This window comes from Anoplolepis gracilipes, chromosome 12 (genome assembly GCF_047496725.1).
Source record: "Anoplolepis gracilipes chromosome 12, ASM4749672v1, whole genome shotgun sequence".
Classification (NCBI taxonomy): Eukaryota; Metazoa; Arthropoda; class Insecta; order Hymenoptera; family Formicidae; genus Anoplolepis; species Anoplolepis gracilipes.
The window spans coordinates 2231095-2257355 of record NC_132981.1 but is presented as its reverse complement, the minus strand read 5'-3'; the positions used below and the strand labels follow the sequence as shown (position 1 = coordinate 2257355).

Here is a 26261-nt window from a genome sequence, read left to right as displayed (position 1 = left end):
TTTTCTTTTTTTTTTTTTTCTTTTTCTTGTCGGACTTGCAGGCGGGAGAAAATATCGAATGTGGGTAGAATAACGGATATTTCGCGTACGAGAGGGTGGGGCAGAGAAAGATGTAATACGTATATACATTTACATGTATATATATTATATATTAGTAGCTCCTTAACGTTCGTAATGGATTTGAGTCTTATCGCAGTCTTTGTTTCACGTAACATTAGAATGTTTGTCTTAAACATTGGCTTGGACAGTGTCTTGCATGCAAATGGTAGTTTGGTAGCACTAGTTAACCGTTTATAACAAGAGCTACGAGATCACCAACGACAGGGTAAAGAGCAGGATAATTTTGCAATGAATCAGGAAGCGATCTTACATTCGGATCGAGAACGATTCGTTAGGAGAGGATGAAGAGAACGGATCAGTTTTGGTGATCATTCTAGCAAACTGTAAATAAATAAATAAATAAATGCATAATGAGAATTATTTATGAGAATGATATTCCGTTACTTGTTTTTAATAATGGATAATTTAGTCGTGTTAACGCGTCTGGATGATTTTTTACGTGGTCACGAAAACTCATCCTAAAGTCGCGTGAGGCTTTTGCGATAAGCGAAGCGAAGGTGGAGATAGGAGACGCGGTATCCCCTCGATGAGAGTCGGAACGTCGGAGCGTTGTTTGATCGCGAGAGCGAGAGAGAAAAACAGTCGCAAGAAAGACGGTCCATGTGCATCGTGCCGGTTCTCGGCTTGTTCGGTTGCAGCGTAGCCGCGGTTTCGGCTTCATCACGTTCGCCGAGCCCGGCAGCGTCGACAAAGTCCTCAAGTGTCCCATCCACACCCTGGATGGCAAGAAGATCGATCCGAAGCACGCGACGCCAAAGAATCGCGCGAAACAGGCCAATCGCACCAAGAAGATCTTTGTGGGCGGTGTCAGTCAGGACACGAGCAGCGACGAGGTCAAGGCCTACTTCAATCAGTTCGGCAAGGTCGAGGAGACGGTGATGCTGATGGATCAGCAGACCAAGCGGCATCGCGGCTTCGGCTTCGTCACGTTCGAGAACGAGGACGTGGTGGACCGCGTGTGCGAGATACACTTCCACACCATCAAGAACAAGAAGGTCGAGTGCAAGAAGGCGCAGCCCAAGGAGGCCGTACAACCGGGCGCGCTCGCCCTCGGCAAACGGGTGGTTCTAGGCGCCCTGGGCGTGCGGCTCGCGCCGCAACCGCCGTTGCCGGTCGCGGCGGCCGCCTCGCAGCTGGTGGCCGCGCAAGCGCAGGCCGCGCAGGTGCAGGCAGCCGCAGCCGCGGCAGCGGCGGCGCAGGTGCAGAACGCGGTCGCGGGTTACGGCAAGCTGTTCGCCGCCACTGGCGCTTACCCGACTCTCTCAGCGTATCGATATGCGCCGTATCCGATACCGGCCGCGGTAGCCGCGGCCGCGGCAGCCGCAGCGCCGGCAGCACCCGCGGCACCCGCGCCGACACACGGTGCAGCCGCGGCCGCGGCCGCAGCCGCGGCGGCGGCCACGTCACCGGCCGCTGCCGCTGCCGCCGCGCCCGGCAATCCCTATCAGGGCTACTCGCTCACCAACGTCGACATGTCGAGCTTCCAGGGCGTCGACTGGGGATCCATGTACGGAATGGGAATGTACGTTTAAACAGGAGGACACATCGCCATCGAACACCAGGGAGGAGGAGTTTCTTTCTCTCTCCCGAGGTTCATCATGGCCCCTGCCTTTCCATTCTCCCGATACGGGGGAGTTCAAAGTGTCTCTGGAGAAAAATGGCCCACCGCTCGCACTGCAAAATACGATAGATGATTATGATGATGATGATACTCGACGAAGACAACTTCCGACTTGATGCTTCCGATCGCCATTTCACCGGTCGTTCTCGCGTCACCGAGAAACGATTTTAGTAGAGATGGATTCTTCGATACTTTTGTTACGGAATGGAATCTCACACACACACACACACACACACACACACACACACACACACAAACAAACACATACACGTAGATACATACACGTACATATATACACACGGAAAAGCGTACAAGCGGAACGGATCCAATGAAGAAAGCTGAAATTCCAATCGATTCGTCTTCGAGCGAAGAGTAAAGATTGTCAAGGGAATAAAAGGTTTCTTTGACGTGTGGAAATCCAGCGAATGATGAATAGGATTAGGCTCGCGAGGCAAAACTCGAAAGCTCAGAGTCATCCGTGTATAATCGTATATTCTGTTGGATCATTTTCCTAAAGTCGAACATATCTGTGAGTTTAACTTACATCATACTTAATTACTTAATTTATTTACGAGCGTCGCAGGATCGAGGCTAATGAAGCTCATTGCATATGTTAATGTTTCAAGTCCCATTCGTCTTTCGTGATCGTGATCTTCGATTTATACCATTTTTTTTTCTCATGTCATCACGAGTCATCAATTACGTTTCAGCATACTTTGGTTCCTATTTAGATTAACGCGTGCGCATTATATAAGACTTGGACGAATCGCGAAAAGTCATCATCTACGTCGCCGCGCCCGTCACGTTAATCACCGCGATTAATTAACGCGATCCATTAGCGACGTTCGCGATAGTCTGTTAGTTTCCTACTTGTTCTCACCACGGCCGTTTCCTCGGCCCACGAAGCAATAAAAAGAGACAAACCGGGGAGGCGGTGAACGATTTACGCCGCAAAGTTCGAGACAAAAATTTCGCTCGTTTCCCTCCTTCCGTTCTTCTTGCCTCTCGTTACATCTACCTTTTTTTTTTTTTTTTTTTTACATACACCTCTTATTGATGATGATATACATATATGTATACCATATTCCGCCAAAATACATGGTGTCGAGTTGCCTTCACCAGAGACTAACTCAAACTACGAATGTGCGATGCGTCGAACGAGAAAATAAACGGAATATCGAATATGTCGCTCTTAGAGTCTTGAAGGAATCTTCAAAGTAAAACACCTACACACACTCACTCACTCACTCACTCACTCACACACACACATTTGCTCGGACTCTTTTCCTCGACAACGCGAGTCGAATAACGAAAAACTAATGTTAGAAAGACTAGATTCGCGTCAAGTGCCAAACGAACGTAACGGAAGGGAGGCATTTAACTTTCTCGCGTCTTTTTCCGAGGTCCGAGCGATGATGACGATGATGACAACGACTCGACGACGGACACCTTCACCGATCATCCCTCTTCGTCGCATCGCGCTTCCAAACTCGTCGTTTTCTCGGCGGGCTCTCGCTTTTCCAGAGGCAACAGGTCACGACACATACAATCCATTTCGCGCGAGCGAGCAGACTCTCCTTCGAGATTACATATGTACGTACATGAGCAACAACACGAGAGACACACGTATATATAACTATATGTATAATGTATAGATACATATACACACGTATATATACACGCATATATATATATATAAATATATATATATATTTTTCTTCAAATAATGGAAGACAATATTTCTCCGCTCTCCATCGCGTTAAATAAGACTAGCACACACATACACACGTATAAACACGTACACACAAAACATGCGCACGTAATTTGATGAAATTCAAATCGCGTTAAACAAATAAGACTTTTAGCAACACACGAGTGTAATGCGATTGTAATCGTAATAGTTGTTAAGAAATTAATTGACAGTATCATATGTTCGCGACATAAGTTATGTCACGAGCGATATCGGCGTCACTTAATGAGCTCCTAAGAAAGAGCGAGTCGGCAGTTTTATTTAAGTTAATTTTAAGCATACACATACACACGTACACATACACAGATAGCATTATTGATGATAGCGGATATAGATACTTAAGTGAATAACTCGTAACAATAAGGAATACAAGGGGGGAGGAGGCGCCCTCCCCCTGGACGCGCGCGCGAGAGAGAGACAGATACTTAAGAGATATTATTATTATATTACGCATCTTTATAAATACACTTAAGAGAATTTGTGCGACTGTGCGTTTAATTAAACTGCGAGAAAAAACGGGAATTCAAGATTGAGATTAGCTCACGTAAAACTCAAGCTATAAATTAGGAATTAAGTCGTAAGTTAAGGCATTCGTTAGGAAGGTATTATTATAAAGATATTCGTGAAAGAAGGGAGAAAGAGAGAGAGAGAGAGAGAGAGAGAGAGAGAGAGAGAGAGAGAGAGAGATGGATATTTAATTTATTACGCCCCGAGGTCGACTCGCCGCGACTTTTTTTTATACTATAAGTTGGCGTATCTGTCATCTGTCATCTGTCAAGTTCTCGTGTAAATACGTCAAGTTTCCTTCAATCTATTACTTTTACATATTTTTTTTTTTTTTTTTTCGCTTTTATTATTTAAATTGTCGATTTTGTGTCTTAGTCTGTAAGGAACTTTCCAAGTGTTGTGTCACGCGACCGTAGATTATCGCCACGCGGATTATATTCGCTTAATTTATTTTCTTTATTATATCGATAGTTTGTAAGGGTGTCAAGTGCAGGGGAGGGGGCATATACCGCCCGAATGATGATCTCATTTTTCGCCGATCGGTATCGACGAAGTATCCCGAATATATCTCCGCGCGAATGATATAACTTTCAATAGTCTCTTTTTTTCTGGGGAAAAATGGAAAATTCAGATCGGATTGTCGGCGAGACGAACCCGGGGCGTTTCTTCGACCCGAGGAGTCAGTTATTGAAGGATGTGAGAAATTTCGAGCAATAAGCGATTGACTCAAACTTTAAACTACACTATTATTACGAGTATTATTATTACGAAAATACAAAATGCGTCGGCGCTTTTATTTGCGCGCGTAATCGATAGAGAAGATAATCTCCTAGGCATATATATATATATATATATATATATATATATATATATATATATATATATATGTATATATAGATAAAGCGAATGAATATTCGAAATGCGAAAGGATTTGGATAATAATAAAACGAGCGATGGAAGGATCCGAGAGCGTTGGAAATTTGGAAGGAGCCGATCCTTCCGAAACAAGTAATATTCTCTAGTGATACTACATATATATATATACTTTAATATACATATATATATGAACAAAAAAAAAAAAATATATAATTATATACGTACACCGTAACGCTAAGGATAACAAAACTCGCGAGTGATATTTATGACGTATTAAGGGGATATTATACAAAAAAGTAAGAATACGAAAACCGTAGAGGAAAAGTTAGAGGAGACGAGAGTAACGTTAAGTGAAAGAAAATGGACGAAACGAGAACAAGGGACGAGGAGACAAAGTAACGCGAGCGAGAAGACGAGGTCTTGTACGCAGGTCTTGTCGCATTTTTCATTCCCGATAACTCTCTGTGTAATGTCAATAACATGCGGGAATGGGGACGTATTTAACGAACCTCTCTCCCGAATGGATAAGACACCCCCGCGGACCCCGCTTTCCTCCTCCGTCTTTGGTCCATCCTCTTCTTCCATCATTCTTTCTCTCTCTCTCTCTCTCTCTCTCTCTCTCTCTCTCTCTCTTTCTCTCTCTTTTTTTGCTCGCAAAAAATTTCGAAAACATCTGGTCGAGTATTATAGTGTTTCTTTGACAGCATGAAAAGGATAAAGAAATAGAGAGAGAGAGAGAGAGAGAGAAAGAAAGAGAGAGAGGGCACTCTATTTGGGGGTGTTTTCCCGAGGAGGTCTTTCGAGCCGGTGTCGTCGACGCGTCCTCCCGATCTGTATTTATTTTCAAAGTTGCCTTCTGGAAGCGAAGAAATCCCGAGACGGACGCTCGACGATATCGCGAAACTCACTCGAAATGCGAGAAATCGGGAGAGTGATTTCCGTGAGGTCAATCTTTTTCGACGGGGAAACTCGTCGAGAATAGTCATTGTAAAAAATTGCCTAAGAATTCAGACGCGTTTCTGTCCGAATTTTCAGATCTGGATGTCCGAAAGTAATTTTAGACAATCTGTCTCTGTCATTTTTCTGAAAATTCAGACACACCCTCTTGAAAGGTTCTGTCCGAAGGTTCGGATAGCGCGTGTCCTGTAATTCTGTAACAGTTTCTTTTTTACAGTGTATTTTCGGAGATTTTTTTGACCTCGCCGAAATCCTTGCCTCGAGTTTTTTTTTTTTTTTTTTTTAACAAAACTTCCGGTTGGAAAAAAAAGTCGAGTGTTTCTCGCCTACGTTCCATTACGATTCGAATCAAGCCTCAAGCGATTACTTCCGGGTCGGATCGTCATCGAGACTGTTTCTCGCGTATCTCGGAACTTCGCTCTACTCTTCTCGGCTCGACAAAGCAGGATGGTTACTCGTAAAAAAAAAAAAAATTTCTCAGCAATAAATTTAGCCGTACGAGTCGCGTCGCGAAGCGTCAGAGTCCGACGTTTCCCTGATTTGTTCATTTCGGAAAAAAATGTATCCCAACGAGAGAGAGAGAGAGAGAGAGAAAAAGAAACGTGATAATTTCACCGAGCGCTCCCTGTAACGATTTTGCATAAACTCGCGACAAGTTAACATCGCGCACATGTCAATTCGTTCCGCTAATTATTCCTTGCATTTCGAATATGCAATTATAATTAATTCATAAGTCTAATCGAGTCATAATCGTACGATCGATACTAGTAGTGTCTAATCCATTATAGCCCATGACATACGATGTACTGTAACGTCGTTGAGAGATGCATCGCAAACAAATCTGGGGGCGTCAAACACTAGAGACGAGATCGATCGTAGCTTTAGTAATGTAACTCTTTACAGGGCAGAAAATCGAGAATAATTTTTTTTAAACTATAATTAATATTAACAAATAGCAAAATACTATTTTATTTGGGGAATGTAAAATGCTAATTTTTTAGTACACATTTTTCCCTTTCTTTTTTTTTTTTCAATTATCAAACACATCACACTTGCAATTAAATACAATTATATATTACTTAATTAATATATAAATTATATTATTTCATAATTATATAAATTACATATTGTTAATTATTATATAATTGTACTTAATTAATTAATTACAATTATATATCGATGCCCTATAAAGGGTTGGAGACTCGTGTCTGCCGATAATCTCGTCTCGTAAATCGCGGGTCGTCGCGTATTTTCGTTCTCCGGTAATTTTGTTGCAATTTTCACCGACGTGTGAAATCGTTATCGCGTCGACAAACGGTGACAAATAAGTTTCACGATTTTCGCACGCGCGGCGAAAAATCCACATCAATAATATCGGGATCTGATCGAGTCTCTCTCGTCTTGTCTGGTGTTTTCACCATCTGATATCTGATATCTACAATGGCAAAGATAACATTGTCATTGTCGAGGAAAAGAAAAGAAATGTCACCACCTCTCTCTTCCGATTAACACTCACCCTTCTTCCTTTTCGATCTCCCCCGATTTTTTCCAGTTCCACGTAATACTCCTTAGTATATATACATACATTTTATATATATATATATATATATATATATATATATATAAAATATTTATTATATATACATATATATATTTTGTATCTCAGTCTGACAATTGTGTATCTCATATACATATTATATATATATATATTGCGAATGTTGTTAGTAATTATTAGCGTAGCTGGTATTTTTTGATGAGCGCTCTAACCATCACTAGTTGTGTATGAAATGTAGGTGAAGCATGCTGGTTGAAATATCTTTCCTCCTAATCGTCTCATCCACCTTTTTGGACCCTCCTCCGAAATCTCTTCCTCCCCGTCTTCCACTCTTCTTATTACGATTCGTTTGCGTTTCCGCTTTCCCGTCGATAACGAACGTCATCGCTCGAATATTATTCAAGAGAGAATAGAACAAAAAGATGAAATAAAGAAGGAAAAAAATAAAAAACAAAAAAAAAAGATAACGTACTCTTTCAGTATTTAAGCTTTATAATTTTTTACTGATTAATTGCTTGTTCTTAATCGTTTAAATCGCGATTACGATAATTCTGATAGATATTACGAGCGTTCGTAAATCTTTCTTGTCTCTGGTATAGAATTTTTCGGATTTTTCGTTGACGAGCGAACGAACAATGTCGAAAAGATCCGGATATCTAAACGCGAGTAGTTTAACAATCTTTTCACTTCCGGTTTTCACCTAGTTACTTAATTTCCCCTTCCCCGATCCAAGCAACTTCTGCCCGACTGTGGAACGTTACGGACAAAAACCGAGAAATTGTCTTAGAGATTGATATAAAATATATGCGGGAAGAATCCGAGGGAGAAGAGAGAGAGAGAGAGAGAGAGAGAGAGAGAGGGAGAGATGAAGACGGAGAACGAAACCAAACTGTCATGTATGGGTACAACATACGCACGCCCCCCCCCCCCCTGAAATCTCCCGACGTCTTAATTGCGTAAGCGCTGATACTCGATGCTCGAATCGCATTACTATTATTACTACTACTCATTATCATTACCGCCATTATCTCTCATAATTCTTATTATTATTACTATTATTATCAATTATTACTATTATTATTATTATTATTATTATTATTCAGCATCATTATTGTGCTTGTCATTATTATTACGATTATTATGATTATTATCATTATTATTAGTGACTCTTACATAAATACAAAACACGTACACACACATACACACAAAGTTTCTTATATTCATATCGACACGTGACAACATCACGTGCGTGCCCGCGAATCGCAGTTTCCTCAAAAATGTTCCCTTATTTACCGTTACTTTGCGTTGTCGTTATTAGATTCTTAGTGTCAGCCACACACGTGCGTGCCATAAAGGAGATAATTGATAGATGGGCTGATATTGACAAAACGCGTCGCAACCCGATTCGTTTCTCGAAAAGAGAGTGAAAGGGAAAAGAAAAGCGAAGGAAAGAGGGTGTGCGAGAGAGAGAGAGAGAGAGAGAGAGAGAGAGAGAGAGAGAGAGATGTAAAGTCACCCGGGGATGAAGACAATGATCGATGATGGGGGCTCTCACACCCCTCCGTTTATTTAACCAACGTCACCAAACTCTCTCGTTTTCTTTTCTCTCCTTCCCCTCCCCTCTCAGATCAATTGTAATTGCGAGGCCAATGTAAACGCGACGTTCGAGCTCTCTTTCATTTTCTATTCGCGTTTCCATTTTGTTTGTCCTTTAGTTTAGTTTCTCCTTTTGCTCTGCTCGATTCGCTTATTTTGAGTTATCTCGATTGGACAAAAGAAGAAGAAAAAAAAAAAAAAAAAGAAAAAAAACGGTTATCCGGTAATGATTTTTTTACGTTTACGTCAGAGCACGCGCGCGATGAACACGTGTGTATCGACATACACACACACACACACACACACACACACGCATACACGAGGACAGAAAAATGTATGACGTTAACGCAAGAGTACGCTCGATGGCGCACGCCAAGTATGACAACAACACGAAACGAAAAACGTAACGTAAAATTAGTATAGGTTGATGCCTAGAAAAAAAATTGCCAATAAAGTAGTCGTTTAAAACTTGTAGCTAACCATCTATTTGTGTATCTCTCCTTTGTATTTTCTCACTTGGTCCCCCATCCCCTCCCGCCCCCGCCACTCCCCCTCTGTCCCCCATATCCTTCAATCATTTATAGCTATAGATTTCCTTCCCAGGAATTCCCAGTTCATATATTTGCGATCCACCCCTTGTAATTTATTATTGATAAACCCCCTCGTATCTTTCTTGCCTAACTTGTTGGCAAAAAGTAATTTACGTACTATATATATACTTGATTATTCTATCTTATTTATTACGTATAGTATGTTTATTTGTTCCTTTCTACTGTCTATTTAGTCAAATATACATATATAGTACATTATATATACATACATACATATATATATATATATATATATATATATATATATATGTATGTATGTATATATACTTAGCATATAAATATTGTATAATATATCGGCCTTCTTATTACTATTCCTCAGTAATAATCATTGTTTTGAATTCTCTTATCACTAACGCTCAATCAAACGCCTGTGTTTTACGCCCCGGTAGAACATGCGCGCCCCGCGGGGGTGGCAACCCGCCCTAAATTGGCTAATTAATATTAAATCGTAATTATAGTCTCGTTAACCCCGCTGGGCGCTCGTTTCGAGCCGCTCTCTGATTGGTCCAAACTCTCGTGGCACATTTCGCGTCGCGTTCTCGTCGAGAGGTACGAGAGGACGCCGAGGGATAAAAATTGTTTCTCCGGAATCTGGAGCAAAACAAGATACATCAAATTTCTAAAGCGGCTAAAATGGACGAATAGATAATTTTTATGTAGTTTTGTTATGTTGCAAAAATAATTCTTTACGTGTGAATTATGTGAGTCTAATTTAATTAATTTTTAAAAATTTTTGAATTTGCTCCCAAATATAGTACTATTACTCCTTAAATTAATTAAATAAAAAATTTAATAATTCTTATGTCATAAGCAAAAAATAGTTTAAATTGTTTCCTATCAAAATACATAATAATATAATAAATTTATACGAGTCCAATGTATGGTGAGAGGATGTAAGATTTTTTTTTTAATAACTGAATTTATCATGTCACGCCGTGGTACCTTTAAAATGTTAGACTTTCGAAGGTACATCTCTTCTAGAATTTTCAATCGTGACTTTTCCTTCTGACAAAGTTTGTACCTCTCAAATATATGAGAAATATCAAAAACCCTTGCAAATCTCGTAAAGAAGAATATTACATTTACTTTGGTAACGCCGCTCGACTTTCAACTTTGATATCACTTGTTGCTCTATTTGCTCTTCCGTGTGTAAAGAGGATTACTTACTGACGTGCACGCTATACAGCGTGTTCTGGAAATGTCAGATGTCTTTCAACCACAGCTTCTTTTTTAAGACTTTTTCCGCTACCGGTGACAACGAGAAAAAATTATTTTCTCCCTCGTGTACAATTTTACATTTTTTAATATTATAAGTCTTTTTAATTAAATTTCAAGTTTAAAATACTGCCAAAGTCTGATATTTGAATATATGATTTTATTATTTATTTTCGCTGAAGTTTATTTTACTAGAAGTCATTTTCGTTCAGTTAAGATGTGGAAAAATTAAAAGTGCCACCTTTTTAATTTTTCCTTGAAATTGGTGTTTTGAAGAATTTTGGGGGTGAAAGAAAAAAGTTATACGATAATTGAAAAATGATTAAAGAAACTCGATCGAAGAGACAAATTGCTCGAAAACTTTCCCATGTCTGTTTCAACCGACCAGAGAGTATCGCCCATTTTTTTCTCTAGGTAGTACCATCTTGATGATTATGTCTCCCGTTCCCTTGCCACCCCATATGCTTTTTAAATGGTTTAAAACAGTCGGCGAATTTGTTGTAGCGCATGCATCTTAGTTAGACCACCTCTGGCGCACTCTAATCGGCAAGTAAGAGTATATATCTCTCGACGTATTTTTATTGACATCCCCCTTCTTGATTTCCCATTAGTTCCCGCGTAAAAATAACGCAGTTAACTAGTTTTCATCTCGCTCTTTTGTAACATTAATACCGATTGCGAGCAAAGAATCATCCTTTTCTAAAAAAAAAAAAAAAAAAAGAAAAAAAGAAAAACGATATAGCTGCAACGAGGTATAGTGCTAATTGTTTACATATCTATTTCAAAATTTTGTAAAATTTTAATAGTAGAGGAAAAGCAGGATACGTGTATATATGAAATTGTCTTTATCATGTAAAAACGATTTAATTAAATTTTACGGATTTAATTAAATCCTGCGCAAAAAAATTGCCCAAAGAATAAAGCGTTAATAAAACTTTGATAAAAATTAAATCACAGCGGAACAAATGGATTTATAATAAATGTAGAATTAACATTTGGAAAGAAAAAAAAGGGCGATTATTAGCGCGAATTTGTGTAACGATACATAACAAATCTACTTTGCGTGTTTCATAAAAATATGCGCGCAGAGAGTTCTGTATAGAAAATACAGAAATAATCGATTTACGCTATATACGCAGCTATACGCGTTCCTCACACATTGTCCTTCTACCCTGTCCCAGTTTTTTGTCCGTAGTACCTCTCCTTTTCCTATTTTCTCCCCTGACGGGTATAAATAATATACGTGTCCGGTATAGCCGGACAATCCGCGTACAATTTTGCTACATTTATATATCAAAGTAGATGTGTGTTCTACTAGCTTTTGGAGGCGCGTAGGCGTATTTTCGTTGTATGAAAAAGCCAGAGATTATTCCTGATATATATATTTCCACTCCCTCAAACCATCGATTCTTTTACTTACTCGCTCGATCAGAAAAGCGTGTCTATCGATGAGCGAATCTCTGCAAAAATATTAATTTTTTTTCGATATTAAAAGTTCCCTGCTGATCGAAAATTTAGATATTTCTTACGGATAATTTATATATATATATATATATATATATATATATATATATTTTGTTAATAAAATATTTATTGCATTTATGAAGAGAAAATACGATGAAACCTTTTGACTTTTTTACGCGACAGAGAAGGTAATCGATTAGCTGTTTAAGATGAAAGTGCAATTGCAATCCTTAGAACGGTTTGAATCGAAAAGACCAGCGGATATAAATGATTCATTGTTGGCTGAGCGCGAGAGAAGATGATGAATTCGCCCATCGGTAGATGCGCTTTGCTTTGATGCGAGGCGTATCGGCTCCACCACAGCACGGAGAAAGAAAAACTCCTCCAAGTCCCGAAGTGTCACTTTGAAGAAAACACAGAAATGAGAGAGCACCCAAACAGTTTTCCGAACGCAAAAGGAAACAATCTAATAAATAGTCGCGAAGCGATTGCGCTTTTCCTTCCGTTGTCACGGTACTTTACTCGCGTGTCCTGGCAATCGAGAGACACGATATTGGGATAAAAAATTAACACCGCGGATAGAGAGGCGCTAGTGTAGGAAAACAAACATGGCCGACGCGTACCCACATTTTACATATACTCTTATGGACAAAATTAACAAGAAATGCAATTGTACTGAAAAAAAAAAAAAAATCAAAAGATATACTTTTACCGCGGTTAGATACATTATGTACACGTTATTTAGTCTTCACCACTTTCCTCTATCACCTTTTTTTTTTTTTTTCTATGTGTGGTGAAAACTCCATTGCTCTCACGTAAAACTTATTTTAAAAATTATTGTCACTTTATACTTTTAGGCGTTGCATCAAATTTTCATTTTATTTTAAATAAATTTCAATAAATTAGCTAAATCATTTATGTAATAACCTAAATGTAAGTAAGCGACGGCCATCTTGATTAGTTCAAACAGCGACCGGTAGTGTTACATTGCAAATTTATATTCCCAATATATCCGACAGAGATCGTATGACATATATTGTCTTGCCTTTAAATTAAATTAAAAAAAAAAAAGAAAAAAAAAAAAAGAAAAAAAAGTGATCTCACGCGTACATCGCGATCTCGTCAATCTTGTTAATCGTAAGTAAAACAACCAGTAGTGAAAAAGAGAGAGAGAGAAAGAGAGAGTGAGAGAAGAAGTAATTAGTCGAACCGGGAATACTCTAAATAGATTGTAGTGAATTTTTTACACACGCGTGTGTCGGCAGCACGACGATACACGCGCCTACTCTGTATCACTTCTTTCCACCCCTTTCTTCCCCCTCCCCCCTCCCTCCCCCGCTAATAGGGGTACGGCACGCGAGAGCCAAGAATATTCTCGCTAAATGTGATAGTAGAGTGAGTCTCTTCTCTTCGACGGACGTTGTATAGAAGCAATAAAAAGCGAGAGCCGAAGGCAGCGAGCCGAGGATTAAAGCGATTGCTTTATATCCGTACTGCTCTTTTATCGACCCCGATTCACTTCTTCGTCCGAAGGGAGGAAAAAAGAAAGATTCGTTATTCGCCGAAAAGGAGGTATGTTTTGAAAAATCGAGGAAGCGGTTACACTCTCCCACGATCGTCATTTCCTCCTCCCCTTTACACTCTCCCTCCTCGTGTGATCTTTTGGAGAAGTGTACCCGGAAAGAGAAATAAAAAACGAAAGTATACAACATCCTCCACCTATACAACATCTTGTACCACCACGCTCGTTTCACTTTGACCACTTTCTCCGTGCAAACTTCACCCTCATTATTAACCCTCTTCTTCTTCCTTCCTACGCTGTAAGAAATTGTTCTAAGAATTCAGACACATTTGCTGTCTGAAGTTTCAGATCTGCGTGTCTGAAAGTGATTTCAGACAATCTGTCTTAATCATCATTTTTCTGAAAATTCGGATAGGGTGTGTCTGTATGAAAATTGCAGACATTTTTGTCTGCAGTTGTTTTTTACAGTGTGTACTCTCCCCGGTTGGAATAATCGATTCGATATAACCCGAGTGCCTTAAATCCGATCTCTATTGCCCATCTTGCTCTCCACACGGACATTTACACACATACACACGTATACACGACTAACGAGAGAAGAGAAATGGAAGGGAAAGCTTCGAAACACCCGCGATTTAGACGCATATTAATTTCTATAGGCAGTAGAATTGAGTGTCGATTGCTAGAGAGAACGCGCGAGAACACGAGGCTGGCGAGAGGACTGTTCCCCTGAAGGAGAGGACCCAAAAGGGCGCGCAAACGGCGGGATCCAGGTAAGGACTACTTTTTGATTCTTTTTTTCCTTCATTCTTTTTCTCTAACTCTTTGTTTGTTTTGTGTTTTACATCTTATACCTCGATATTACCCTTGTAGATCTTATCTAGACACGTCGAGCTGGTGTTTTTCAATTGGAACACTTTTCCCATAGTCTACCGCGCGGTAGAACATCCTCGATCGAGTCGAGAAAGCTTACTTTCAAACAGTCTTAAATCCAAAAAAAAAGTTGATTTGTTTTTAAAATATACTTAATATTTAGCATACCTTATTTATATATAAATATAACGGATTTAATTTAAAACATCACATGTTTTGTTTGAATGTAAAACGAAATGAACGAGCGGCGGAATTGTTATCCACCGAGACTACTTGAATGAAGAGTTCCCGGAGCGAGGGAATAGTATTTGAAAAACACTGCGTTCGGACATTACGTAACTAATATGTATGTTTGGAGTTTTGAAGAAACATTGCATCCGTCAGTACGGTACGTGTTCGCCGGAGGCGGTCTCGCATACGCATTTTATCACGATTTTTCATGTGTAAAGACAAAGAGCCCCGGACTAATGTAATTTTCGAATAACATTTTTAATCTCCTGCAATTTTTCATAAATTTCCCTATACTAGAATTGTAAACGAATATATCTCCAACGTACATATCGATTTGATGTTTTATCATAATTATTAACGAAATAAATAATTATAATTGTACGCTTTAAACCTTTCTTGGCTGATAAAAAAGGAAAGGTTGATATTGAACTGTGCTACAGTTATCGTGTTTTGCCAACCTTTTGGATTGGCATTGATCAACGGGTGTCTAGTATATTTTTAAAATATATGCGTATATATTCCGTAAAGATGGATGCGATGCACGCGGGCCTCTGATAGCGAGCATTGGTGTTATCGAATAACAATATCGTTTCCAGTGTACCTTACTACTCCTCGCTGTTAACACGAGAAAAGAAGATGTATCACGTATTGTATAATATATAAATATATAAATGTCGTTCGTAGTACTAGCGATAGAGAATCGAGTCGGTGATGTAGGCGTAGTTATGTGCATAAAATTTGAGAGTAATTCGGCGAGACCGGACTCGAAGGACTCGTCGGAGAAGACTTTCGGGAATCTCTGTCAACAAATATTTAGTGTGTGTGTGAGATTTGTCAAAGTAGAGATCTGTCAAAGAGGTAAAAGCGTGTGACATTTGGAAAATATCCGACGTTTTTTCGAATCCGATTCTGGCATTACATTATTGACTGATACCACGTGGAGACGACTGCGTTTCAATCGTGACTATATATAATTAGGTACATTTTTTAAATTTCCCACAACACAACATTTTCCGTTCTTTTATGCGGGCAAAAAGTCAAGGAAGGGCATTAGATTTCAATCGGAAAAAGATTTGTATTTACAACCACATTTTTTTTGTCCTATTTATCAGTATGATTCGAGAGTGATTTTGTGATTCATATACGATAGTCAATGGAGACGTATCGTTCCTACGCTTCCGATAGTGTCTACTATTATAAAATACCAGTGTCGGGGAAGTTATCTTCTCGTTGACGGGGAAACGTTTATATCGAGGCTACGAGAATGCATCGTGCATGCGTAACGATTTGTATATATTAACATATTTTTGAGCGGCTGTCTCGCGTTCGCGATTAACCTGTCAACGTATATAATCAATACTGTATTTTTTTCGTGTCGCAATATTGTCTCGAAAGTTTGATTGGGGAACCTGTTTGCATTTTGCCGAAATAATTTTTGACCAACTTAGAGAATTATTTATATTTGTCATTTTTCATCTTCTATCACTATATATTACAAAGTGCAATTGTCAAAGTCTCACGAATTTTTTGCGTTAGTACTATTATTATTAATTTACTTGAAATTTTTATTATTAATTTATTTGAATTTATATTTAATTTATATATTTTTATTTATCTGAAAAAAAAATCCACGAATATGTAGCATAATTGTGATGCATTACTGTTGCGAGACAGTCGCGTCATAAGAGGCAATGAGGCCTTACATAGTCGCATGTGTGATTTAAACAAGAATATATATCATTAAATATCTGTAATCATCTCGTTATCTAACACTCTCACCATCATCGTCGTCAATCTCTCATCACATTGTTACATTTACCAGCAAAAGAGATTGTCGATTTTAAAGTCTCGCGTGAAAGACTCACGTGGTGCACTCACACATCGATTTTTACACGGGTGATCGAACATGATTTAATCTCCTTTTTTTTCCCCCAAGATAATTTTCTTCATTTTAAAGTACTTCAATGATACTTGAAGGTGCGTAGGTTGCGGAAAATAATTGCGAGACGCGTTGGAAATTCGAACGACGTGAGAAAAAATTCGTGATGGATCTCCATCGGTTCGCGCGAGAGAAAAAAAATTCCTTTGACGAATCACCCTGTGAAGAACGATGCGCGAATCAAAAGTTTTTTTTTTATAAAAAAAAAAAAAAAATTTTTTTCGGCGAGACCGAAGACGAGAAGACGTATTGTCGCGCGACACGACAATAAATCGCAAGAAGGAGCATCGAAACGATATCATGCATCGTGTAAGACGTAAAAGACGTGCACCATGACTGCTCTTTTACTTTTCGAGTGACTTTTTCGAAAAAGGGACCCACGCGTTTTTCATAGCGCTTTTTTAAGGCCGGACACGATTAAGCGTCGTGCGACGGCGTCTTGTTCTTCCAATATATACGTATATATTATACACACACACATATACACATATCTGCATATGCATGCACACATAGACATTGACATTTACATATTATGTACACACGCAATTATATAAATAATTATATAAAAACAAAATTATATAAAGTATATAGATATTATATTATAAAAATTGATCTATACATATATATATATATATATATATATATATATATTATACATATATACATATACTTTTATGCGTATATAACAGTTTTACGGTTAATAAGGGCAAAGAAGCCGAGCGTGCGTTAAGATAAACGTAGATTTAACGAAAAAGCGTTTGATTCTTCATCCAAGGAAAAAGTGTCATCGTCTTGTTACGCGACGCTTCGCCAACGAATCGACATCGTGCCTCTTTGTTCATTGTGTCTCATAAAACTAGTTCGATGATACTAAGCATTAATCGACCGATAAGAATATTTCAAAAGCGTGCAATATTTTATCACGTCGTTCGAAAGATATTGAATACTCTTTACGCGAGAATTTCTTGCCAAGTAATTGCTACGTATTTTGAGATTGCATGTTTTCTGAGAAAAATTTCGATCATTTTTGAATTTTACCAATTGACATATTTATATTCAAATCAGCTGTTCTGTTATATACGCGTAGATATGTGTCTTATAAATATAAATCGAGGTCGATATTAATGATATGTAATATTGTGATAATATATTCTTACGCGAATGTCGATATCATCGTTATCACGTAATATTGAATATACATATTTAGCATTTCATATAACGATAAATATGTCGATAGATAAAAAACGCATCGTAGATACTTGGAGCGGAAGAAATTTTAATAAGCGAGATAAAAGTGTTATAGACGTGTCGTAATTTAATTGACGAAGCGTCGCGTGTGATTTTAACGAAGCTCGCGATATTTTAAAAATTACAAATTTTATGATTTTCGATACTTGCCCGTCTACTCAATCTGTCAACTAGATAACTCAAGCTCATTAGTTTCCTGAACGCGATAAATAATTCGTTCGGAATCATAACTTTTAACTCGAGTTGTCTCATAATTTTGAAGAAAAAAAAAAAAAAAAAAAAAAAAAAAAAAACGGGTAACAAATTCTGAAGAATAATTTTCTCGCGAGCGATGTCTTTTTTCATTTATTATCTACTGTCGCGAAAAATTTCATAAAATCAACGCGAAATAAACATGAAATTTCTCGCAATTATATTAAGTACGATAACAATCTTTTTTTTATAATATTACTTAAATAAATTTTTTCACACACGTTGTTTACTTAAAAAAGACGATACATATTGATATTTGATACGATCAATACGACGCGACGCGCATAAATAATTGCGGGTTTAAGAAATATTTATTGACACTCTTGCGCTCGCACATAAGATTACTGCGTAATTTACACAATTATTTAATTCCATTTATATTTTAATTATTACGGTAAACTCCAATCTTTACGCGACAATCCACCTACTTGTCACTTTGACAATTTAGTTTCGATTTTTTTTACCGTGATTTCTCCTTGCGAATCGTGTATCCTACGTCATAAGAGTGTAGTGTGTAATAAACATTTATTATAAAATGTCAAACAATACTTTTATCGAACGACGAGTCAGGACGATTCGTCCAAACTCGCAATATTCGGAAATCAATCAAAAACGCGGTCTTCCAAAAAAAAAAGAAAATAAAAAAATAATGTACTCGTGTATCTTTCGCACGACAAGAGCGGCTTTACGTTGAAATCTTATCGCACCGCCTTAACTTTCACACGTTGAATTTTCGTACGTGATTATAGAGAGCATGATTATAGCGAGAGAGAGAGAGAGAGAGAGAAGTATTTTATTCTTTTATATGATTCACACTTGTAAATACTCTTTTTCTCTTCGAATATTATACGAGATGTAAATATTTTTCTCTCGAGATATCGAACAATATTTATTAGAATTGAGAGTGAGAAAATGAACTAAGAGAGCGTTAGTAGGTTCGTTAATTTCATATAAAGCGTTATAAAAAAACGTGATAAATAGCAGTCGGCTTTCGCGAGCCGCTGCTCGCTCTACGTCAATTTTCTTCTCTTTTTTATTTTTAATTCCGTCAGGATATCGAACGATTATTGCGATTACACGCAATTTTGAAAGAAGAGTCTTCTTAAGAGACGAATATAGTCAGACGGTATAGTCAGCAATATATAGTCATGCATATTAAACGAATATGAGATGCAAACATTGTGTCGGAGGAGCCGACAACTTTGACAGCGGATGACAGAAAATGATCGGGGAGCGAAATCCGAATCTTCGAAAATTCTCGTCGCAAAATTATACTTGCAGAGGGAAGGCTTTTTTCTTCTTCCTCGAAAAAAAAAAATGTAGGTTGACCGGAAGACGTTTCGAAATTCGGATTCGCTTCCAGTACATATTCTTCCGATTTATATTCGTTGATTATTATTAGTATTATTATTTATCTCGAGAAGTGAGGAGGTCACATGATGTGTACGAAGAGAGTGTCGTATATATTTGTGATGATCATTTTATAATCATTTATTTAATTTGAGAGAGAGAGAGAGAGAGAGAGAGAGAGAGAGAGAGAGGACTCGAGAGTATCGAATGCCGTAGTAAATTAATTAATTAATTAATGCAGAGAGAAACAAAGTTGCGACTGATATATTTCTTCCGTTTTCTTTTTCCCTTCGGAGAAACTTTGATGTAGCAATTCTCTATTTCGCCCAGTTCACTGACAATGATTTCATTATTTTCTTTCGCAAAGTTCGTAAAAAAAAAAAAAAAAAAAAAAAAAACGCGAGACGCTAATGCAAAAATGATAAGACACACAGTATTGATCCGCATGGTACTAACTACACTCATCTTATTTCGAACTTTATTTAACTTTAATCTCTCTTGGAAAATACATCTTCACCGACGTACTCATAAAACAACAGGAGGACGATAAGAAAAATGATAAAATCATTGCCAGTAGAAAAACCCGAACTATGCAACACACACACAAACACACACACATACACACACATACACACACACAACTAGAATAGTTAGCTAGCTAGACAGCCGACTAGTAAAAATATTAGTAGTTAATCACGTAAATAATTTGGTTATCCATATACATATATATATATATATATATATATATATATATATATATATATATATATAGATGGGTAAGCGCAAAAGACGGTAATAAAGATTAGATTTAAGCGACAGTAGGAATATAATTGCGAGACAAAGAAAAAAACACCGTGAGAAGAGAGAAAGAGAGAGGGAGAGAGAGAATTGTGAGAGAAACAAAATAATTACCAACGTATTTACTACAGGTAAACACTGGTTACTGTACCTGTTGTTGTTGAAAATCATTAAAAATACTCTTATTCCACGCTATAATCGCTTTACTAAAACTTTGTTTCCATCTCCCTGCCCCCGCCCCCCCCCCCCTGTCACCACAAATCTATATAAAAGTGATTGTCCTATAATTGAAATCAGTCTCGAACAATCGGGTCACGAAATAAATGCGAGTGAATTAACTCGGGAATAATTTCCCGAGAAATAATAATAATAATAAATCTTTTGGGAAAAAAATTTTCCTACATAATTTTTCACGTCGCTACGCGATATTATATTATACTTAGATTTAACCTAGATTTGTTAGCAACTCATTAAAGCAAAACTTTGCTGATAAAAAATACTAAAAAAAAAAATAAATTAAAAAAAAAAGAATTTTTATATTAAATATAAAATACTTGGCAAACTTTTTTTTTCTATATTTTATAATCTTTAAAATGTACAAATAAACTTTATTTTAATATATAAATAAAAATTTCTATTAGAGAAAAGATTTTTATATTAAATATAAAATAAAAGAAAATTTATTTTAATGCATAAATAAAAAATTCTACAACTTTCTCTGATCTCAGCTGAGCAATACAAAAAAAAAAAAAATATATATAGTGTGTCGGTTCTTTCGACGCGTTTATCTCGTGAATCCGAAGTATTGTAGAGAGTATTCTTCGTAGACAAGTAGACAGTGATTATATATTTATATAAATCCTATATAGATTTTTAAAACAATTTTACCTAAAGTAAGATATACTAACATATAGTATCTTTACATCTAGTTTACCTATATCTTTGAAATGGTGCCTATCAAATTTGTATATGTATTAGATATTGTATAATATTACGCAGGGAACTTTCTCCGAGAAGAAAAAAAATATCTTTGGGGGACAAGATTGTTGGATTTTATTCCGAGAAAAGGAGAGAAAAGGGGAGTTAAATTTAAACAAAGCTGCGATCTCATCACGCGTGGAATTCGCATTCAGCAACACGTGTGGATCGATCGATTCGCAACCACGTATGCGCGCGTATGTATATGTACATACACACACACACATATATATATATATATATATATATATATATAAATATCAGTATCTCTTGCTGTAGTAGCTAATTAACCCGTATATCGTATTATTATCCCCTTCTCCCTTCCTTTCCTGCGAAATCCGAACTAATCATTCGGAGTAATCATTCGAGGAGCATGTCTCTCTTAACGTAATTATTCTTAATTTTTTTAACAAGTATATATATATATATATATTAAAGTAGATTTATGATATTAGTAGAGATATATTTATATTATAATTGATATACATACGAAAGTATAAATAGAAAAGAGAGTACATATATACTGTCGCGGGTGCTCCGAAGCAGCGAAGAACGTCAGAGGTGAGTGTCGACTGTCAGGGTGGAGGGGGGGGGGAGGGGGATTGATTGTAATCTTTTTTTTTTTTTTAGGAATAATTTTTTCCCCTCATCACAATTTTCCCCTCCTTGCGCTCGTCGTTAAAATCGATCGAACACACACGCAAATTGCTCTCTCACAGAAAATAATTCGCATAATCGATTAATTGTGTATTATATATATAGTTTCGGAAGTCTTTCGAGAAGTCACGGATACTCGCGTCGTGAAAGTCATTTGTCACGGATGGATTCATGACGCGACATTCTTTGACACGCGCAATTTCCATTAATGGCTGACCTGTATAATCTGGAATTATTTTCTCGCGACGCGATACCTCATTGCGTGTATGTATGTATAATTTTCATTCTTCCGTTTATATCGATATAATATACCGTTAATAACGTTGACAGCCCAACGTGTCAGAAGCTTGACAGTATCACGCGTGATATCGCGATATTCGATGCGACTCGATGTTTAATTAATGTTGATGAAATAATCCCTTCGTCGACGACCAGCACCTTTTTACGCTATCGTATATATCGATTTTCGTGTATCAGCGTTTGCGCGTTGTAAGATGACGAATCTCGGCGTGAGATTATCGATCGAAAATTATGATAATATATGTAGGATATTGGGAGATGATTTTTATTGCGATATAGAATAGAATGAGAATTTGCATAATATTGCGAAATTTGTCAACGAAGCGTCAGGAATTGACAGATGAGAGAGAATTTTGTTAACGAGACCAGAATGGGAAAGTTTAATCAATTATATCAAACTATCGGTCGAGACTTAATATCACCGATATCATCATTCATGATGTATGGCCTAATGCAAAACAAGAATTCCCGATATTAGGACGAATCAGTAGAATTTTCTGTAAAAGTTTGATAAAACTTTTTTCAATAGTAGATTAGTAGTTAATTAGTAGACAATTAGAAATATCGTAAATTGAGCGGGAATCGCATGTTTGAGGAATTCTTATTGGGGGAAGTGAGACAAACAAAAAACTTTATGTGATATATATACAAATATACATATACATATAAAAAAATCGAGAAACCATACGACGCTAAAATGTTTTCGGCAGATATTTATGACGATCGCCCTTAACTCTGACTACAAATTTTTCAACTGGGCTTAATTTTCAATATCGAAAATTATAATTGAAAAAATGATCACACAAATTATACCTGGTTACTTAAAAATTATATAACGAGGTTTGAGGTTTTTATCCGATGATGGAGATGTGAATAGAAAAAAAAGGTTAATTTTTTTTTTTCGTAAAATATGATTTTTTGTGAAAAAAAGAACCTCGTTTGTTTTATGGAATTTTTTTCCCAAATATTTATTATTTTTATATTTTGATTATTATATATAAGTTGATTTTTAAAAATTATTTTTAACTATTCAGATAAAAAGTTTTAACTAACCAGCACTATTTTAAATTTAGATCGCATTCCAATTGACTAGTTATGTACATATTTAATATACTTATGTAATTTAAAAATTTTACATCACTAAAAAAACTAAAGTTCTTATATTTTTAATTAATTGTTTTTCAAAAGAAATTTTAATGGATTAAAGAGATTTTTGCGAAAATTTTGTGAAATTTTTTAAAAATAATATTAAACACGATATAATTCGTATAATTTTTAGTTAGATGAATTTATATTAGTTTAATAAAAATTTTTATTAAAAATTTGTATATTTAATTGAAAATAATAATGTTAATTGTGTCATGTTTGGTGTAATTTGTTGCAAAAGTTTTATTATCCATCAAAATTACTTTCGAAAAAAAGATAAACTAAAAGTATAAGAAGTTTTTTTAATTTAATTTTTTTTTATTATATTTTTTACAATAAGAAAAAAGAAATATATCGATATATTTAAAAAAAAAATAAAAAATTTGTTTTTTTTTCCAATGAAACATTATTTTCTTCTTAATTGGAAAAGAAAATAATTTCTTTTACATCTCTATCCGGCATTTTCAAGTCAAGATGTCGAATAAAAATTAAAGACGCGTCTCGGTGTCTTTGCCTGTGATAGAACCAGCGAGATATCAATGAATACTCTAGTGTAGTCGGATACTTTGTACTCTAGTAATCCTATTCTTTTACTAATCACATATTACGATGCCTGTCACAGGAATTGCATTAATTACATTTTCTATCGAATCACGCTTAGGGGAACAAGTAAAGCGAACCAACAGATAGAAACTCGATGTATCACTCGATTGTGTACCTCCACGGATAAAGATGACGCCAACAGAGATAAAAAAAAAAAAAGAACGACCTCCAAGGATCTTAAATATTATTTTCTTGTGCACCCGACACGTGCATTATGTTCACCAGCACTAGGGGAGCTAGCGATATAGATGAACGCTTTGATATATTATATTACTCCAAGTACAAATCGTGTGCATATAGTATATATACTCGTAAGTGACTCACACATGAGAATGGGATGATTTTAGATTAGAATTATACTAACAATTAAAACTGAAACTAAAACAGAAATTCCGAGGTCGTTGGCCCTAAAACGACGGAAAGTAATTGTAATGATAGACTGTATTACGTAATAGTAGTCTTTGCTTGTGCGCGCGTGGTTGTCTATTAACATGTCGACTATTTCATTGACATGTGTCATGTGATCTCAAGATATATCGACTATAAGAAAGGGGGAGAAATATTCTCCCGTAAATTGCGATTCGATAGTCGACGTGTTAAGACTGCACAGATCACGGCATAATCGAACCCTGCGAGGTCTTGGGCTCTATAATATAGTGATATTTAATTCTCTTAGTAATATATATCGCCGGCGAGAGATCGATACCCTTTGCAAGTTTAATCCAAGTTTTAGCTGGCTGGATGATCAAGGGCTTTTTTCAAAATCGTAACAGCGTACGTCGCGGAGAAGCCGTAAAGTGTCGCAAAAAAAAAAAAAAAGACATCCACCCTTCCCAAGGATTCTACAACGCGACCGAGAAGAGGTGAACAACGAGAGAAGAGCAGGGGTGTCTATAAATCATCCTCGGGAGGTGTCACGGTAGCAACGAATCGTCAACTGTTCCCTTCTCGCGAGGGAATCACTTGACATCTCTCATTATATATCATATAATATTAACTTTATTACTAATAATATTATTATTATTACCGCTATATAATATGTACATATATACATATACATATATTTTAATCAACACATGTCGTGTCTAAACCTTTCTTCGTATACGCTTCCCCGCTCCTTTGAATGATTAAATGAAATTGTATCATTTTTTTCACATTATTTTAAAGATAGATATACTCGATTTTTTTCAGAGCTTGAGACGTTTAAGAAATCAAGATATAGAACCAGATTCCAGTTTAAAAAATCCTAATTTCCCTTTCATTATATTGTCCCCCCCCCCCCAAAAAAAAGTATCAGAAATAAAAAATAGAGATTCGAACGATCGCATCCAACGCTCCTTCAAAAATGTTCTCTTTTTTTTATTTCGACATTTAGATTTGAATATTTTATCGTCGGATGCGCGGATTTCCAGCTTCAACTCTGAACTCTCACCGGAAGGACGACAGGCTTCTATGCGGAAGGCATATATTCCATTAGGTTTGTACAATTCGAGCTGTCCGCTGTTGATATGCCGCAAAACGCGAATGGACACAGAGGTGGAGGGTGACGCGGAGGAGGAGGGGGGGGGGAGGGAAAGAGAGGAGATCGATATTGTGACCCCCTAGGGGCACGCGTTACGTACGCCCGTGTCAACTAAAGTGCAGCTCCTACCCTATTCCGTGCTCAAAAGCTGTTCCGGAAATTCCGTAGCCTTTTCGTTTTTCCCTCCCTTTCAAAAAGAAAATCGACACTTATCGACTCCCTTATCCAATTGTTCGCGTCACTTGAAATTCTTTCCGATTTGTTCTTTTTTTTTTTTTTTACTAATAAAAATAATAAGTTTCTTTAATAGTAAAAGTACGATTAAAAATATAAATTATTCACAAAGTATGCATTAATTACGGCTGTTTTTTGGTTCATCTTCAGCGAAAAATAAATTCCAAGAATGTCAATTAATTATGTCAAGATTGAACTATTAAAAAAGTTATAAAATGTGCAGCGAGCAAAAATCCGATTTTTTTTGTCCTTTTGCGAGGAAAAAAGTTACAGATTGAGGAGAGACATCTCGTAAGAGAAGGACGGAGAAAATTTCTAATTTTTCACACGAGTGTT

General features: G+C 36.8%; 2 protein-coding genes across 15 annotated transcripts in view; one reads left to right on the top strand and one right to left on the bottom strand.

Annotated features, from left to right (window-relative positions):
- Msi (RNA-binding protein musashi) overlaps positions 1-24331 on the top strand; it is a 133097-nt gene extending 108766 nt beyond the window's left edge. For all 8 annotated transcript variants that reach the window (XM_072903082.1, XM_072903083.1, XM_072903084.1 and 5 more), the window contains one exon: positions 759-24331. In XM_072903082.1, coding sequence (XP_072759183.1) covers positions 759-1652 — 894 coding nt within the window. In that variant the 3' untranslated portion in view covers positions 1653-24331. The remainder of the gene's footprint in view (positions 1-758) is intronic.
- Positions 1-26261, bottom strand: part of LOC140671633 (uncharacterized) — a 64634-nt gene that overhangs the window by 32439 nt on the left and 5934 nt on the right. The window lies entirely within an intron of this gene.